The 19400-nt window shown below is 46.3% G+C and overlaps 1 protein-coding gene across 4 annotated transcripts in view; it reads left to right on the top strand.

The window, feature by feature from the left end:
• Liprin-beta (liprin-beta 1) overlaps window positions 1-19400 on the top strand; it is a 120295-nt gene that overhangs the window by 24817 nt on the left and 76078 nt on the right. For 2 of the 4 annotated variants that reach the window (XM_055074828.2, XM_050185382.3), the window contains exons 5-8: window positions 2905-3046; window positions 4397-4449; window positions 9595-9744; window positions 14663-14876. In XM_055074828.2, coding sequence (XP_054930803.1) covers window positions 2905-3046; window positions 4397-4449; window positions 9595-9744; window positions 14663-14876 — 559 coding nt within the window. The remainder of the gene's footprint in view (window positions 1-2904; window positions 3047-4396; window positions 4450-9594; window positions 9745-14662; window positions 14877-19400) is intronic. The other 2 variants (XM_055074829.2, XM_055074830.2) reach the window with 2 other exon arrangements.

Here is a 19400-nt window from a genome sequence, read left to right as displayed (position 1 = left end):
GCTGAATAATTCGAACTTAGCTGGTCATCAGGCACGTGCCCAACCCCTAGGGCGACCGCAGTGGTGTCTTGAAAAGTGTCAGTTTCCGTCTTGGCCACACTGAGGGAACAGTGAATGTGGAACATGCGTCATCTCCCATCTAAAACGCCTATTTTTTGTCTGCCCCAGGAAGATTCTAAAGCGAAAACTGTAGCTCACCATGAATTATGACAATACTATATTTTTCGTGAAAATTTGTGCGAAATTTGAAGAAAATTCGTGCAAAAGTTACATCGGCAATACAATCCTGACATGAAATCAAAACTGTTTTTGCAGCATCCGCAACATCTTGCTATCAGAGCCAGTCTAGCCAGAGTCATTGCCGTCACAAGATGGCAACTATGGAGGACGACAGAACGAAAGTTCTCGCATAGTGTGACGACCACGACGAGCTGCTTTGTCGGAGTATTCAAACACACATTTAAACAATAAGTTATTTTACATGTTAAGTTAGCAGCAACAAGTCACCTCACGTGCTCTTGGTATGCCAGAGGATCGCATGCATTGCAGGACCAAAAGCAATGTGGTTGGTCCAGGCCACCATCCCCTTTTGATTGTTGCAGAGTTGTTTGATGAATGCAGAATATCATATGCCTTATGCAGTGTATGGAGTATGACATGCTGTTGTTCTTGATAGACAGTGATTAAGTGTTTTCTGAGAGTGATAACGATGGATGTTAACTAAATGATTGTGCATTCTGAGAACGTAAAGTCTGCTACTTTCGTCTTTTTCTCATTGCCAGAATCAGAGTCAAGCTTTTCTTGCTGAAAGTCAAGTGCATGTTTGGTTTATACTTTGTTTAGAAGCTCTAATGCTATGTTCATGTAGGTTTTTTTGCTTTGAACCCATGAAATGTGGGTGTGCGTTCAATTCAGGGATGCATTAGAATCAGGGCAAATACTGCCAAATGAATCAGCTTTGGTGTTTTTTCTGTCTCTTGCTTATTTCGACCTACCAGATAATTAGACCAGGTTTGTCAGTCCCATCATGGTTGAACGAATGGAACTTGACTTTACAATGCTCATACCATGATTCTGTTTAAACAGTTACTTACGCTGCTACTAGTTAGTCAAAAGGGCGTTACAAGGACGCTCTACTCACTTGCATCCCCTGACATTCATCTTCTCCACATGACTCGCATGTCTTCTGACATTTGGCTTCTCCGCATGACAAGTGACATTCAGATTAAAAGCATAGCACTGACATGGGCAGACGTTTGTATGTATTTGAGGGAAAAAGGGAGGGGGGTATACTGTAAGAGTTTACCTAGTGGACTGTTCATTTCAGCCACCGTCGATTGGCTGGAGCTGTATGAGCAAGAAGGAGATGGGTGTCTTCAGCCTATCCTTTTCTCACTCGAATCCATGCCCAACCAATCAGCGCTTCAGCAGCAGCTGAAATGAACAATCCACTATATGGGCACTAATAGAATAAGTAGGCCTTGGAGTCCAGTGAATTTCACTCGGTATCCCTTTATGGTCAGTTAAGCCTTTTTTGATCCCTTAATGTGGTCTATTGGAGGAACTTATTGTTCATCGGCTATTTGTGTTATTGTGTCTAAAGAGCAATATGTGCCCTTTTCTTCAAGTCTGCGCTACCATTGTTTCCGTTGTTCTCAATGGCTTTTCAACATCGCAGCATACCAGCAAATTAAGAAAAATATCTACTGGCTGCAGACACCAGAATCATTTCGCTGCAAGGCAACATCAAAGGAAGGAAAAGAGGGAGATAAGTAGGTGGACTAGGGGGAAGCATTATAGATGCCATGCAGTGCAATAAAACAAAACACGGGCCTGTAATGCTATGTGATCACATTTCATTTATGCTGTGGTTTGTTCATTTGAGAAGCAGGTTGGTGATACTAATTTTTGCAGCAGTTGTCAACAGATGCTCATAAAGTATTGGTTACTGTTATGCCATGAGAGTGGCAGAAAAATAACAAAGGGAAAAGCAGTTAAGGACTATTGACGATTTGGGGATGCGATGAATATTGGCAGGCATAGGATAGAAACAGCTGACGCAAGACTGGGAGGATTGAAGGTCGCTAGGAGAAGCTCTTGATGCGTACTGTACTGTACTGTAGGCTGATTATGATAGTAGTAGGCTGATGATGAAGATGCAGTATCTGTGCTGCAGTGAGAGGCTTTTGTGTGATGCTTTGTGTTGCGAGCCCAAGTATAGACGATGTCATTGTCAGCCAGGAACCAGGGTTCAGAACGTAAGGCCTTCTTACTTTATGTTGCAAAAGTAAGAGAGGTGATCAGGCCTGAGGAATATGGTGGGTAGGCAACTATTTCAGTCCCGCATTCATGAATTTTTGCCTTGGCAACCACTAAGCTGTGGGACGAAACATTGACTCAGTATTACAGAACTCACCTTGTTGGCATTCCTAACTTCTTATCTTGAATTTTCTCCCCAAATTATTTCAGACAGGCAGCGTAATAGCCTCCGACCTTAATACAACCTCTTGTGAGGTGAATTTAAGGGTATAGTGTGCCAAAAACACTTGAAAGTGAAAAATTCTCATCCACTCGAGAATAGAATGAAGCTACAGAGGCGACCTGTAGAAGTTTCTCAGAAAGAACCTTTGCAGTTCAAGGAGAAAACCTTACTGGACCACCAGTCGAACCCAGGACCAGTTCCTTTACAGAGTAGTCTCTCTGCCATATGTGCTAAACCAGTGGCTAACAGATTGCAGAATGAAGACAAATTAATTGACCGCTTGAAGAGCAAGGACACTGAACATGGCAACTCAGTTCTCTGCCTGCTAGTCTGCCAGAGCAGCTGCAACTGGAGGCCAGTGAAAGGGGCTTCTGTCCTGTGACAGACCTAATTAGGCTGATGATGGCAAATGCATTTTGCAGACAGATGTGGTTCTGCTGCGTTCACACCTGGCTGAGCGGGAGGCGGAGCTCATCACCCGATGTGGCCGGATCCCGCCTTCCCCCCACCATGGTTCAGTGTCCTCGGTTGCGGACAGCTTTCGGGGTACGCCCACCAAGCTAGGTGAGGCTGCACTTCATATACTGTTGACTTTCAACCATGGCCTGTATTGCATAACAGGATTTTTGTGTTTTTTTGGCAGTCATAAGCAAAGATTTGTGTGAAAAACTTTGCAAAGTGTTCGGTATTTTTGCCTACACTGCAGTGTGAGTGGTCTTTATCATGAAGTGGTTACAATTTAGGTAATACAGGCAAACTGTTTGTGAGAACTTTTGTGAGCCTTGTGAATGCTTTGCAATGCACAGACAGTGGGTGCTGTGAACAGTTTGCAGGAACAATTATTGCAGTAGTATTGCAGTATTGCCTATCAGCATGCTCTTTTTGCAGAATTCAATGCCTGTGAATTAATCTAGTTTGCGCACCCACGGGAGCATTTCAGAGTGTTTAAGGAGTCCATCGGGAACACTCTAGAAACGCATCAGTGACAAGCTTTACATATTGAAACAGTGAGTGGGCTCTATAGTGAGGCATTTTTCAAGCTATCTCCGTGGAGTCTCAGTGATAAGAAATAAAAAAGATTAGCATTGAACCACCCTTTGGATGTCAGCTGTCTGCTGGCGAAACACAGTTTTCCGTGCAAATTTTTGCCGTGAACAGCACTTACGAGCTGAAAAGTAGGCTGATTGTGTTTGTTTATTCAGTCACTTGTTTGTTGCACTGTGGCTCAGATGGAGCCAAATAAACACATCCAGGCAGGTTTTCCTGTCATTGAACAAATAACTTTGTGGTTTCAAGGCCAGCGTTTTAATTACTAATCCGTGGTTGCTTTGTGCAAGCAAACACAAAATTCAAGGTGTGTACACGGAGTAAGTTCTGGTTAAATTACAAGTCGGACATAAATATTGGGGAAAAAAACACTTCCTTTTTCAGGTAGAGTGATGCATAGGCTGTTTTTCCATATGTGATTCATCCTTGTTTAGTAATTTGTTGTAGCACAGCACTGTTTCGTGTACCAGTGTCGTGCTTATCTGCCACCACTGAATGAAACCAGGATGTCGCCCGAGCCTGAAGTGTGGGGGTCTGCTGATTGTCGCATCATGTATGGACCAATAAATGTATCTATAAAGCACCCCCTTTTCTATCATTGCAGCAAAAAAAAAAAAAAAAAAACAAAAAAACAAATAAGATTCATAAACAATTTCTAATTAGCACTTTTTTTTGTCAGGTTTGCTCAAATTTTAGCAATCAGTATGCAGTGGCACATCCAAGTCAAGTTTCGCTTTGTTGCTCACTTGTGGCATGTTAATTAATCAGCTACCACAGATTGACCAGCGGAGTTTTGAAACTGGTGTGATTGAAGAGCCGGCTATGTCAGCAGCAGTAGTTGATTTCTGTACATGCTGTTGGTTACAGGGGCTGACTGGAAGGAGCGTTCGCCTGCCCCCGGTGACAACGACAGGCAGGCGGTGAGTGGACACATTCATTTGGCAGCCAGATGGAAGCATTACTAACAGAGCACCACAGAAGAAGCTGCAAACTGCCTCACGTCAGCAACTTGTGCTATACCTGCTGCAATAGTAGCGGGTGTTCCAATTCTGGCTAGCATCGGAGACGGTCTACGTAGACAGCAAAGGAGACAGCGAAGACAGCTTCAAGGTCAAGTAACGAAGTGCATTTCGAGCGATCTGGAAGATGTTTCTGCGACATGACGCCACCTCGTGGGACAAAAAAAATTGAGAAATGCACCCATTATTTCTGTCTTTGCGCTTGCAAACCTATGAAAAACACGATGGCACTTAATTAAAGGGCCCCTCACCAGGCCCCATAGCAAATTTTGGTTGTATGCTGGAAGTTGTTACGTGTCCTCTAGGGAGCATTCTGCCGCAAAAATTTTTCAAATTGGCTCATTAATAGCTAAGATAGAAATATTTCAGTGCCGCGAACCCATGATTTCAACAGGCGGGCTCCTCTGCCAAGCAAGACGCTCTCTCCACTCGCCCCGTCTAGCCTACGCAAGCGAAATTCCTTCCCTGCATTCTCCCATACCGGACCTCGAGAATCATGTGACACATACATCACAAGCCCCGCCCTAATTTTTTTCTTTTTTGTTGCTTCTCGTTGTTTTTTTTTTTTTTTCAGCGCTACGCACTTCCACCAATGACGTCGCGTGCAAGCTGTTGTCTCGTTTGCGCAGTGCACGATTTTGCGCGTTGTGCACAAGGAAACATGACTAGCGATATAATTCAGTGCTACACGAATACTGAGGCAGAACAAGCGGATCGCAGAGCATGTTCACGCGCTGGAACGCGGTAGAAAATGGCATAGTTTCGTTACCTGCACATGTGACGGCACGACCATGAGAACAAGCAGACGAAGCGGAAGTACATCTCTCTTGATTCGGTGCGAAGTAAAACAAAAAACGCAGACATTCCGTTTGTGTGTTTTATTATTTCTCTAAACTTCGATTCGTCCATTCAAGCAACAGATCGCACAGATAACAGATGTTGTCTTGAATAATTCTCGAAGTCACATGTTACCACGAGTGATGTCACACTGCAGATACAATTATGAAGGCACAGGGGCACGATTATGTCACCGTCTGGCTTGGAGCGCAGCGGCCGCGAGTGAAGAGGGACACGGCATTTGGATTGAGATTTCATATCTTTCCGTGGCACGATGTAATACTTTGCAGACACCATTGATATCGTGTAATGTATCCTCTGCGCTTGTCAGCTCAAAATGGCCATACCTGGTGAGGGGCCCTTTAAGGGCATAAGAAAGCGTCTCTGCGTTTTCTTGTGCGCAGACGACCTTCCTGTCGAGTGTCCAAGCGTCCTGCTCAGCCGGCATCTTGTTTGGACAAGAAAGTAGCTTGCATAGTTTTTCACTCCAATGCTGTCTTCGTGAAGCTGTGTACTTTGATGTCTTCATGAGAACTGAAACGAGACTTAAGATAGCCGCTGTCCGGTTAGCCGTCTACTTTCCCATCTATGGCAAGTATTTCTTCGTAACTGCTTGCGCTACAGAAATTTAACTGGAAGCCCTATGTACCATGCAGCAGAGCAGTTCCTCGATGTGAAACATAGGGGAATGTTGCAGGTCTTGCAGTAAACTCTTGCAGTAAACTCTTGCAGTTTCGGTACGTTTCCATGTTAGCTGTCGAGTACTGAATGGCTTCAATTGGCGGAGAGCAAAACGAGAACAAGGTTTCAAGGCTTCAATTGACGGAGTAGCACAAATGAGGCATGTATGCTCAAGTTCCAGGTTGATTTTAGTTGTCGTCGTTCTTAGTGTCAAAGTCAGATGAAAAGGCAGCATCCTCTGACTCGCTGTTGCTTGTGCCGTTGATAAATCAGCTGCAGACACAGCAGAATTGCGAAATCTGTGATGTAGCGAAGCTTGCATGCCGCTTACAGAGGCGGCCGTTTTCGCTTTCAACTCGGACAAACGCACTCGCGTCTTTGGAGCATGTTCAAGAACTGCCACCAAACAGGAAAGAATGAACTCTGTTATAAGAGGCAAAAGTCTACTTCTCCTCCTGTGTGTCAGGTGGCGCTATGTAACTGTGAGTGGCGCAGAAGGTCTCGAAAACTGTGTGTAAAACCATCATTAGTGGGCTAGCTATGCCCAATTAGTGCAGTAGGGAAAGAGTTAAAGGGACCCTGAAATGTTTTTTTATGATTTTGTACAAACGCACCGAGTCATTCAGGCAGCTCCTTCTGGCCATTAAGTGACCCATTTAAGCACTCTGCATAAAGTGTGTAGTTTATGAAAAAGGATTTTAAAATGTGCGTCCCTACCGATTGCAGTGGCATCGCTCTGTTGAGTTTTCAGCCATCTCATTACAACCTACATAGCTGGCGCGCAAAACTTCAATTGGGCAAGCTATCCAATTGGCAACCCAGGTGGCATCGTTTATAATTTTTCCAACTTGATGGTGAAAAAATGTTGTTTGTAATAGTTGAAACATTGCTTAATTTGTGTTTATTAAAAAAAAATGGGCTACAGAAAGAGAATACACAATGACAATTTATCACTGCACTCAAGCACTTCCGGTACACAGTAAGCATCCTCTGCTTGTGTTACAACCTGCTCCGTGTTGACGTGAGCTGTGCAGTCAGTGTTGGTCTGAGGTGAAGTTAAAAACCTAGCAATTGCGATATGTCAAGCTGTGACATCGTTTCCCTCTGCAAGACAACAGGCAAGCAGAGGAGCTGCAGCACATTGGGCTGCTGGTATCCTATCGCCACCAGGATCTACATGTTTGCGACCATCACTTCATGTTGGAGAATTACTACAGTAAAAGCTCGTCGAGCATGCAAGCAAGCAAACTCGCCATGTCTCATTGGCGTGAACAAGAATGTCTATACTTCGAAGCACTGGCGCAGCCAGCGTAACCGGACGCGGCCAATGTGGTCCGACGTGCCCGACGTTGAGATGGCTCATGCTCCATCCGCACATTCATCGCGCTGACTGGCGCTGATGCAGTTTCGCCCGAAAAGCAAAGCATCGATTGCAATAGCAAATTAGTATGAAAGGATAGGAGTTTTATTGGCCGTATAAATTTGCAAACTTTTGCTTACTACCTAAATTAACAAGTACAATGTCACACGTGCACAAGTAAACATGAACACATCTCGCTCGATGACTGCAGAAACTCGCTGAAAAACACTGGAGTGAGGAATGGTGGCAGTAGCAGCAAGCAAATTGACCTTCGTACAGCTCTCGCTTCAACGCACACGAAACGTAGAAAGCGCATTGCATACAAAGCTACCAGCACTATGCACACTCTGCAACCATCGCAGATCACCTCGAAGATAAGGCCCACGCGGGCGCGCAGTTTGGCCACATCGCACATCGCTTTCAACATACGGTGCCCGCCTAAGCAGCCGCCACTGCAGAAGAATGTCCCCCTCCCCATTTCTCCCTCCCTCTGCCTCACCCCCATGCCTCGTGCATGACAGGAGAGGGCGAGCATCCGCCCTGCCTTCCTCTCTCGCGCATGCGAAATTGAGCCATGTTCCCCGGCTCACGCTCGCACACTTTCGTTTGCACATACAGTATACGGTGCATGGCGACGATTTTATCACCCTTGAGCTTTGTACAGCACCGCGACATGCAACAGAGGCGTTGGCCATGCCATGGCCAGGCGCAAATGTGTCTCTCTCCAGTACGGCTTGCACAAAGGGCTGCAGAGGGAAAAAGCAAAGCCGCGCGATGATGCCAGCGTCGCCAACGTGCTCCCGTGCAGTAGCACTCTCCCCATCCACGATGGCGCCGATTTGAAATTATCGGTGGCAGTGCCAATTTCAGTGTGAATTAGCAGGATGTGTTACATATTGCTTTCAATACATTGTTGGATGGACTGCGGCAGCTACTTCGAATTATCCGAAATTTCGAATTAGTGAGTCGTGAATTAACGAGCTTTTACTGTACCACAATAGAGAGTTTTGGCATGTCTGATATTCTGGTAAATGCATGCGGACTGGGCGTTTTATCAGTTGGACAGAGAAACGTGGGCGCCCTGCAGGGTGAAGCCACTTGGTGGTGCAGAGCTCGACCAAACAAACACAGAACTATAGCAGTAATCAAGTGTATTCTACTATGCTGCTGGTTTACATTTTTGTCAGCAGTGTAATCTTGTCTTTTTAAATGTTTGAAATGTTTTACACGTGGTTACAGCAATACAGTCCTACCTCGATTTAACAAATTTGCTATGTAACAAACTATTTTCATTTCCCGGTCTTAATGCGATTGGAAACCGTGTATTCTTTCTTTCACAATAAAAGGAGTAATTTCGTGACACAGTTTCAATTTAATGAAATCTTTGGCTATCTAAAATATGTACTTGGAACCCGTAAGGTTCTTTAAGCTAGCGAAATAACTATTAAAATGTTGGCCAAGGAAAAGTGATTTGCTGGTGTCCTTCTGTATAAAAAGATTGAGCGGAAAAAACACTGTCGAAGTGCACACGCCACGACGCAGCGTGCAGGAAACAATGCTGCGCCATTTGTCGTGTAACAAACTTGCGGAGGCCGCGAGGTGCGTGGTAGCTCGAAGCGCTTGGAAAAATACGAGAGCTGACGATTACTTCATCGCAAAGGGGGTGGGGAAGAGGTGAACACCGTGTGGTAATGCGATCAAGCTCGTGCTAGAGGGGAGACAGGCTACGGGGGGCACAGGGCGCACGTCTTAGAGAAGGTTCTGATTAGAATGGAGTAAATACCGTAATCCAGAATTGTGATCTATGGTTACTGCTTGAAAATCTTCCTAGGGTTGTCTGAAAATGGCATTTTCAACGAGAGGTGACGTATGTTCAATGCATACAATGTCTTATAAGCTCGGCCTTGTGTACAGGTACTTATTCACTGCGGTTTTCACGTTTTTCATCAAGTAATAAAAGTGAAGTACTGAAATGTTAACTTAAACAAGTGGTTGTGGCTATCAAAGCAGAAAGCTGGGCTAGTTGGTGTGTCATGATTATTCAAAAGAAAGCGCAAAGTAGCAGGGACAATGACAGAGAATACGGCTATACAGGAATATACGGCTATACAGGAATATATTAGATCGTGGCATTGCAAATGTGCTCTTCCTGGCTCCTCCCAATGTAGCATCCCGGCGAAGGCTGCCTGCAGGAGAAGCCTCCCAAGTGCCCCTCACGAAGTGCATCAGCCACGCTGCCATCGTCACAGTCCGCCCTTCGGTCCAGCACGCCACTGCAGCTGTCGCCTCGGCCCAACAGTGATGATGGCTCACACGCGGTGCGTGTCTGCGCCTAGTGATTCACATTGCAGATTTGAACGTGTGGCTGTCGCTCTGTTGTTAGTGGTCTCAGCAAATCACGAGGCTCTGAGCAGCAGTCTTATACAGTCAACGACTGAATTTTCGGACATGCCTGATATTTCGGACGTCTTCGTGGCACCGCCACGAGCCCCATAGAATCAATGTATAAGGACATCTGAAGTTTCGGACGCTCGAACCTCCCCCCCCCCCCCCCCCCCCCCCCGTCCAATTTTCTGGACTTTTTGACGCGACGGAAGGTCCTTTGGCTCCTCGCGCAGCGCTCTTGCGAAGGAAATCGACTTGCAGCCGAAGCATATCACCGCTTTGAACCACAACTAGCCGAATCTAGCCGTCACACACCGATTTGGCCTGGCCACACTGGCTATGTTCATCGCCGCACTCCCGCCTCCGCCGGAGTTTCCGGAGTGGCGCCATCTCATTTGTTTGCGCAGGCCACGTTTTGGCTAGTGTGGTGTGTGGTTGTGCTTTTGTGTCAAGTGTGCTCTGCGACGCTAGGCCTAGGTGCTTCGACGCTCGTCAGTGAACTCCACTGTTCGCAACTTGAGGATTTCGCTTGCCTTCGATGGCCCCCACTCCGTCTTCATCGTCCTCACCGATGGCATCGAAGCGTGGAAAGCAGTACCGTCGGTTAGTATCGGCGCAGAACTGACTGATGAGGAAATAGTCCGTCAGGTTGTGGGGGATTCAGAAGACTCCGATGTTGAAAATGAGGAGCCAATACCTGCGCTGCCTACAAGCACCGAGTTGACGCGAGCACTGTTGGCTCTTTCATCAGTGTACAGTGCTGACATGACCCTTGCTCAGATCGAGGTGAATATGATCGCATGCAACAGGAATGCCGTCCAAACAACAATAAACAAGTTCTTCAAGCCACTGCTGCAATAACACCGGCTGCCCGACGATGCACATGTACATAATAAACCGGCAGGTGGCTGCATACTGAGTTTTTGAACACCTCTTTTTATAGCCACTTCACTGACACTTTGGCAGGGTTTCGGAAACCTGGTACTTTGCCCTTTACCTCTAGATCCGAGAAAAAAAGAAAAAAAGTGTTTTTTTTTTGCATGCATTCATTTTTTCGAACTGCCTGAATTTTCGGACGTTTTCACGTTCTTTAGAGGGTGTGAAAAATCGGTCGTTGACTGTACTGACTTCTCGCTCCTCACTCCAGACCACAGAGGCAGCGAATTTTCTTTTCATCAATTACAGTCGCCGACTATTTATTCGAACCTCACAGTGACTGCAGAAATGTCCGAATAAATAGGTGTCCGAAAAAGCAGATGAAGAAAAAGAAAACTAAATCCTTTATTTCCACGCACTTATTCGGGCTCGACAGTAGGCTTGAAGAAATCGTGAATGGCACGCTGTTGCACGCTGTTCCGTTTACGTGCAATCAGATAAGCCTGAATCTCGGATAGGGTCGTACGGTCACTATAGGCGGCTCAAAGCATAGTCACTGCTTATACACACTCCGCATAGCGTAGCACATGGCGCAGCGTAGCACATGGCGCAGCGTAGCACATGGTGCGTCATCTTTTGACTTGGAGTCATCGTCCGGCGGTGCAGGCAGAAACCTGGTGAATGATCTTGCCGTCGTCGAGTTCTGCACATGTCAGTACAGAAGTGTCAGCACCTGTGAAACTGTCAAATGAGACGGTGTCAGAATTGCAATGCTCGGCAGAACATTTTCGGCGTCAGTAGGGAGCACATCGGAAGACGACAAATTCTAGGCATCCCAGCACCCGCTTGCCGGCATTCCTCAGCGGCAGTCTCCACGGGCACTGTCAGCGCAATTAGACACTTGATGCAATGTTTCCGTATGCCGCGTTGGATCACCGCAACCTTGCCACAGAACACAAAGCACGCATCACTGCGTTGTCACACCGACACCAGTCGCACAAACGAAAAACGGGGCCTACTCGCATGGTCGTGCACGAAGAAACAAACAAATCAGCTGCTGGATTGTCTTGACATGGTTTACTAAGCTGAGACCGGAACTGCTGTAGCAATGGCTGTAGCCGCAAACCAGGCAGAAACGATGATGATGAGTGCGGATTTCCAGTAGCGCCACTTCGTGGGGCAGCAAGGAGGCTCCGTTCAAAACAAAAATGGCGTTCAGCAAGTCCAATCATCCACCGGTCAGAGTCTGTGCATGGTGCTCACGATCAAGTTGGCTCAAGAAGTGCCCCAAAAATCAGACGAGAGGTTGCAAGGTGTCCGAACTTTCAGCAGTTGTTATACATTATGGTCTATGGCGAGAATGGCGGTGCCGCGAAGCAGACTGAATAATCGAGCATGTCCGAATTTTTGGAGTCCGAAAAATCAGTCAGCGACTGTACACGTAAAACGCTGAAACACTTTTCTGAGATAACCCCTGGACCGATTTTAATGAAATTTGTTGCATTTGAGACCTAAAGTTAAATTCTAGTGACTGTTGGAAGTGGAATTTCGATTTAGGGCCTGAATTTTGCAAGATTAATTTTCAAAAATTCAGAAGTTCGAAAGAAATAGAAGCACGAAGTTTACAAATTAATAACTCTGCATCAAGAACAGGTATCGTGGTTCTGTAAATGGCATCCATTAGATCATTAAAAGCGGACAAATTGTATAGGTCAATTTATATCTTACGTGAATTTGTTACATTGTGTTCAAGAGTTCTGCAAAAGATCTATTTCCATATTACTACATATTTTTCAGATTCATATGTAACATATCAATTCTGTCTACTTCAGATGTACTATCCAATGCAATTCACAGAATTGTTATATCGTTTTTCATTGCTGAGTTACAGAGTCGTAAACTTGATAGTTTCATTTTCTGAAAATTTATGCTTTTTGTCAATCTTTAATAAAAGATTGATGACATAAATAAAAAAAGTTGAAATGAATAGTCCCTATATCTAAAGTTTTTCGTTTAAGTGCAACGAGCCTTGTCAAATTTGGTGTAATGGTTGCCGAGAAAAATGAACTCCTTTTACATGTATTTAGATCATCATCATCATCATCATCAGCCTGATTACGCCCACTGCAGGGCAAAGGCCTCTCCCATACTTCTCCAACTACGCCGGTCATACATGTATTTAGATAGGAGCACATGTATTTAGATAGGAGCACCCAAGCTAAAGCTTCCTCTTAAGGTGAAGCTTTACCTCTGGGCAATGCTAATTTTTATGTTCAGATGCATGTAAAATACGGAAATGATCTCATTAGATGACCAATGAACCAACTTGAGTGGTATTTGCTGCATTTGAGGGGGAAAGCATTTAAGAGTTCTGCCCATTCTAGGACGCAGAAGTTCGTTCTAGAGCCTCAAACGTTTTTTTCTAATTCTGGAAATGAGTCATTAAAAAAAAAACAAGCATATAGTTTGCTAATCTATAACTCTGAAAAAAAGGCAGATATTGCCGTTTTATAAACTGCATCTGTTAGAGTAGTTGAATTGGACAAATGTGATATAGTTTAAACGAAATTGTTACTGTACTCATGAGGGTTTTAAAGGGCCCCTCACCAGGCCCCATAACAAATTTTTGTACATGCTGGAAGTTGTCACGTGTCCCCTAGGGAGCCTTCTGGCATGAAAATTTTTCAAATTGGCTCATTAATAGCCGAGATAAAAATATTTCAGTGCTGCAAAACCCATGATTTCAGGAGGCGAGCTTCACCACAAACATAGACGCTCTCTCTACTTGCCTCGAATAGCCTCCGCATGCGAAATTCCTTCTCTGCCTTCTCGCATACCGAAGCTCGAGGGTCACACGACACATACATCACGGGCCCCGCATTCATTCCTTTCTTTTGTTCTTGTTTTTTGCTGGGCCTCACACTTACGCTGACGGTGTCGAGCGCGAGCTCTTATGTTAGTTGTTTCGTGCAGCGCACAATTTTGCGCGCTGTGCACGAGGACACCTGACTAGCGATCTAAGTCTGTGCTACACGCATGCTGATGCAGGGACAAGCAGATCACAGAGCACGATCCTGCACTGGAACACTGTAGAATATGACATAGTTTCGTTGTCTGCGTGCGTGACTGAACGACATGGCAACAAGCAGATGGAACAGAAGTACATCTCTCTTGCTGCAGTGCAAAGTAAAACAAAAACATGCGGACATTCGGTTTGTGTGATTTATTATTTCTCTAAGCTTTAATTCGTCTATTGTAGCAACATATTACACAAATGAGAGATGTTGCCTTGAACAATTCTTGAAGTCACATGTCACCACCAGCAATGTCACAGCGCTAACATGTGTAGTAGGTACACTAGCATGTGTACGTCATCCTACGGCTTAGAGTGCAGTGGCCGCGAGAAGAAGGGAGAACGGCGTTCGGTTTAAAATTTCACATTTTTCTGTAGTGCGTAGCGATGTAATACTTTGCAGACACGACCGTTATCACGCATTGGATGCTCTGCGCTTGTCAGCTCAAAATGGCCAGACCTGGTGAGGGACCCTCTAAAGGAGTTCCACTCAAAAATTGGTGATATACGTAGTTTGGAGCAGTGTAAAACAGATTAACTTTGGCCACTTTGAATGTCTCGACAGGTTTACAGAACTGTGATATTTTTTTTTATTGCAGAGTTACGGAGTTGTGAAGTTGATTCCTAAAATTTTATGAAATAATGTAATTTTCCACAATATTTGTTAAGAAATTGATGGCCTAAATAAAAACCCTCCTACAGTTGGTAGATTTTCAGTTGTACCTTTTAACCCAACGAACGTAATCAAAGTAGGTGCGTTGTTTTCCTAGAAAACTGATTTCTCTATTCTCTGTGTGTTTAATAAGAGTTCCAGAGATAGTGCTTCCTCAGTTTGACCAGTATTTCGGCACACTAAGTGTAATAAAGACTGATGTACGCTGCTTCTTCCCACTGCCTTCCAGCTCAGCAGCATGCGGCAGTACAGCAACAGTCTTCCACGTTCGCACGGCCAACAGGTGAGGCGCTCTGAGGAAGCCGCTGCTGCAGCTGCGCCATCCCCTGTGGCAGCGTCCAGAGATGTCTTCCGCAGCCGCAAGAGCTCGACAGGTGTCTCCTTTGGTAAAGGCTTTTTCCGCTTGCGGTCTTCTCGCCGAGCCTGCTCTGCACCAGAACTAGGTGACGGTCTCTCTCTCTCCCCTCTCTCTCTCTCTCACTTCCTTGTTTGGGTCACTTTCCACTTGCGTCACTGGCAGGACTCATCCCAGTGCATCTGAATTATTTGCCTGACCACTTTCGGGACATAGTCTTTTCACTGTCTCTCTAATCATCATTACAAGTATTGTCTCATTTTAGGATGGTTGAGTACATGGAAATACTGTATCTTTGTGTTTTGTGGGTGCTGGGTGTTTAGTGCCACTTTGAATGGCAGCTTTTTGTACAGGCATATTTAACGTTCGAGAGACTAGAGCATAGTTGATTTAAATGTAGTGTATGTTTCAGTTCTTCTTAAATTTATTGGCATAATAGGAAGGCTGGACATAATTTATTGGGCTAGTGGCAGTACACATTTCCAGAGGTTGTAGCTTGTGTCATCTAAGCTGCATTTATGTCCAAAATGTTTGGAAGGATGACAAAAAACAATTGGAGTGACCAGACATCAGCACTCCTAATGACAACAAGGTAAAATCCAGCTTTATTGTCTTGGGGCACTGTTTTTATGCCCCCAGATCGCAGGGTAAGGAGAAGGGAACATGGGGAGGGGAAAGTGATAGCCTCCAGATACTCCCTGATAGCCACCATGCGCTGCTTGCGCACTGATGTCAGAACAATCTTCTTCCTTCGTCCCCCCTCTCTAAAGGGGAACCGCTGGGGAGGCCTTCAGATCCGACTGGATCTCCTCAGAAGGGGAGCGGCATCTAGGTGTGTAGGCGTGTAGATGCAGGTGACCCAGCTGCAGGTGGATCATCTGGTTCTGGACAGCCTGCGGTGCTTTCCGACCGGATGTCAGTGGGACACTGGACTGATGAATTGGCCAATGAACTGTCGAGAAGTCGTACCTAGACTTGGTCCAATTGACGGCACATGATCATCCCCGTAGTGCCATATGCTGTTACCATCTGGGCGCCTTGTGCTTCCCGGATCGTGGTTGGCACCCAGGCCTCTCCTTGTCCAAAGTTACGTACCCACACTGGATCACCTGTCTGCAAGAAGCCGGGCACATGAGTATGGCAGGGATTACGTTTAACGAGAGCAAGAGGTACCACAGCGTTGTCTAATTAGAATGTGGCTGGTCTATCACTCTATGTCCGCATCAATCCGTGGGTACCAGAACAGTGAGCAGGCTAGTGCTTTCATTGCCCCGTTTCCTTGATGCATGTCGTGCAACAGATGTAGCATCGCTATTCTTGCCTCGATAGGCACCATCACGCGATGGCCCCAGCACACAAGTCAGTGACTAACAGTCAACTCATCTCTTCTGTTAAGGAATACTTTTAACCCTTTCGCTGTCACGCACGTACCAGTACGTCTTCGCGCTTCCCTCCCACAGTGTCACTGCCGTACCGGTACGTTCTCTATCGTGCATTCAAAATTTCGCGCCTGCGCGCAAAGCTGGCGCTCCTGGACTGGCTGCGCCATCTGTTGAATCTTTTTACAAGTTCGTATTTTCACCCCACACTGGGTAGACACATGTATTGAAGAGTACGGTGTGACTGCCACTCCCCCCTCTCTCTTTGCTGAGTGGCGCAGTGGCTCCGCGTTCGCTGGATCATGCGTCGCGTGCGTGTGGTTATGGGTTCAAGGGTTGTTCTGCCATCTCCGCTGATTTGAAGGTTTTTATTTTTCTTCTGTTGGTGTGTCTGCTACAGCGCGTCAAGTTGAGGGGCTCGCGCCGTTGCCCCTCCGAAAAGAGTCCGACACATAACTCGATTACTGCTTTCGCTCGCTCGCCGCACCCTCGCTTGCGGCTTGCAGTAGTAAACGTAAAGCCCCTCAAACTTTGTTTTAGCCTTTTTTCCATCTCCCTCTGTCTTCTTGATCACGCAACGTCCCATTTCTCTCCGTTGCGCGGGCGACTGAAAGTGCATCCTCCCTGCGCACGGTTACTTTCGCATGGCTGAGCGCGCGGGACCTTTGCTTGCTCATTGGAGCGGTGGCTCGTTCGATTCAGAATACGAGGCGAACTCGGATTCAGACTCGGACAGCGTCTCAGCCGAGGAAGAGCCGAGTTCTGCATCGTCAGATTCGGTTGTCGAACGGATGTTATAGTCAGGCTGATGATGATGATGATGTTTATTAACAACAGCTGCAGAACACTGAAATGTGCATATTCCATTGACTATGTTATTCATATACCAATCATAATCAAAAATAAATTGCTATGTTCATTCCCTGTTATGCTCGTTCCCTGAAACCAAGCTGACACTGGGGGTGCATCACGGCCAGAAAGGTCCGACAGCGAAAGGGTTAAAAGCTCGTCCTGTCTTGCCAGGTGCCGCGGCCCACCTTCCTGTACCTATTTCAACACCTCGCTTAACTCTCTGTCCTTCAAAGTAAAGGCCGCTAGCTGTTAGGCCGAAATCACCCCATCTTGAAGCTCTCCATGAGAAGGATGTACTCACCACCGTCACAATCTTCAGATTCATCGGGAAGTGTCGATGTGGTTACTGGAATCTGGCTGAGTGCATCGGCTGGAACGTTGGCCTTGCTGTCCTTGTGCTGAATGTTGTCACTGTAGGCGCTCAAGATCAGGGCCCAGCGCTGTATCCGGCCAGCAGGCATGGCAGGTCCAGGCCTGTCGGGAAGGAAGAGGCCCACGAGCGGTTTGTGGTCTGTTATTAAGGTGACAACTCTGCCGAACAGAAAGGCATGAAATTTGAACATACTAAATACCAATGCGAGGGCTTCCCGCTCTAAGTGTGAATAGTTCCGTTCCGTTTGGGTGAGTATGCGGGAGCAGAAGCCAACTAGGCGTAACACACGCTGGCCCACATCGTGTGACAGCACTGCACCGATTCCAACTGGCGATTTGTCGCACTCGAGAATTAGTGGCTTGTCACCGTCAAAATGAGTTAACCACTCGTCTTCCTTGACCGTCATCTTTGCCTCGTCAAAGGCTGCCTGCTGTGGGCGGCCCCAGTGCCATTTGATATTTGTGTGGAAAAGCTCGTACAGGGCTGCTATCACCAAGGACGCGTTCTTAAAGGGCCCCTCACCTGGCCCGATAGCAAATTTTGGTTATACGCTGGAAGTTGTTACATGTCCTCTATCGCATGATGCATACATCACAGGCCCCGCCTTCATTTTATTTTCTCCTTGCTTCTTTTTTTTTTTTTCTGTGCTGCGTGCTTCCGCTGATGGCATTGCACATGAGCTGTTTCGTTCGTGCAGCGCACGATTTTGTGCACTGTGCACAAGGACACATGACTAGCGGTATAATTCAGTGCTACACGAATACTGAGGCAGAACAAGTGGATCGCAGAGCATGATCAGGCGCTGGGACACGGTTGAAAATGGAATAGTTTCGGCACCTGCGCATGTGGCTGCACGACCATAGGAACAAGCAGACGAAGCGGAAGTACATCTCTCTTGCTTCGGTGCAAAGGAAAACAAAAAATATGCAGACATTCTGTTTGTGTGTTTGATTCTTTCTCTAAATTCAATTCATCAATTCAAGCAACAGATCGCACAGATAACAGATGTTGCCTTGAATAATAATCGAAGTCACATGTCACTACGAGCGGCGTCACACTGTGGACACGAGCACATAGGTGCAGGGACACAAGGATGTCACTGTCTGGCTTGGAGCGCAGTCGCCACGAGGGAAAGGGAAAACAGCATTTGGATCGAAATTTTATACGTTTCCGCGGTGCATAGCGATGTAATTCTTTGCAAACACGATCGTTAGCGTGCAGTGTATGCTCTGCACTTGTCAGCTAAAATGGCCAGACTTGGTGAGGGGCCCTTTAAGGAACTTGTGGTATTAAGCGACCAGTCCTGAGAATGGCCGCAGTTCCACTGCGCTTTGCGGCTCCTTGACTTCGAGGATTGCATCAATGTTTTCCGTCTTCGCCTGCAACTCGTGAGCACTTATTCTGTGACCCAGGAAGTCAACTTCTTGTTGGCGAAATTTTGACTTTTCCGGTTACAAACACACTCCCGACTCTTGGAACCGTTGCAGTACTTTGCGAAGTGTGGTGCAGTCATTCTTTTTTTCTGCAATAATGACATCATCGAGATAGACTTGCAGCGCTGGCAAACCTTGCACTATGGCCTCCATGCGGCTCTAAAACAATGCCCGTGCCGACGAAACCCCGAATGGTAGTTGAGTGAAACAGAAGAGCCCCTTCTGTAGGTTCATGGTCTTAATTAGCTGGGATTCTTCATCCAAAGGTTGTATGCGTCGCGGAGGTCAATAGTAGTAAAAACTTCCCCTCCGTTCAACGTAGCAAGTATATCATCCATGCGGGGAGGACGATACTGCGCTGTAAGACAGGCTTGGTTCACTGTGACCTTGAAATACCCGCGAAGCCTTTTGCTGCCATTGCGTTTCACCACTGGAACTATGGGAATAGCCCATTCGGAGTGTGGTACCGGTTTGAGGATGCCGCTTTCTGCTAGTCTATTAATTTCCTCGGCTGCTTGGGAACGTACCACATACGGCACTTGACGAGCTTTGCAAAACCTTGGAGGGGTGGTTTT

The sequence above is a fragment of the Dermacentor andersoni genome, chromosome 4 (assembly GCF_023375885.2).
Source record: "Dermacentor andersoni chromosome 4, qqDerAnde1_hic_scaffold, whole genome shotgun sequence".
NCBI classification, from domain to species: domain Eukaryota; kingdom Metazoa; phylum Arthropoda; class Arachnida; order Ixodida; family Ixodidae; genus Dermacentor; species Dermacentor andersoni.
Note: the sequence above shows the minus strand (reverse complement) of the source record. Positions and strands in the feature narration are given on the sequence as shown.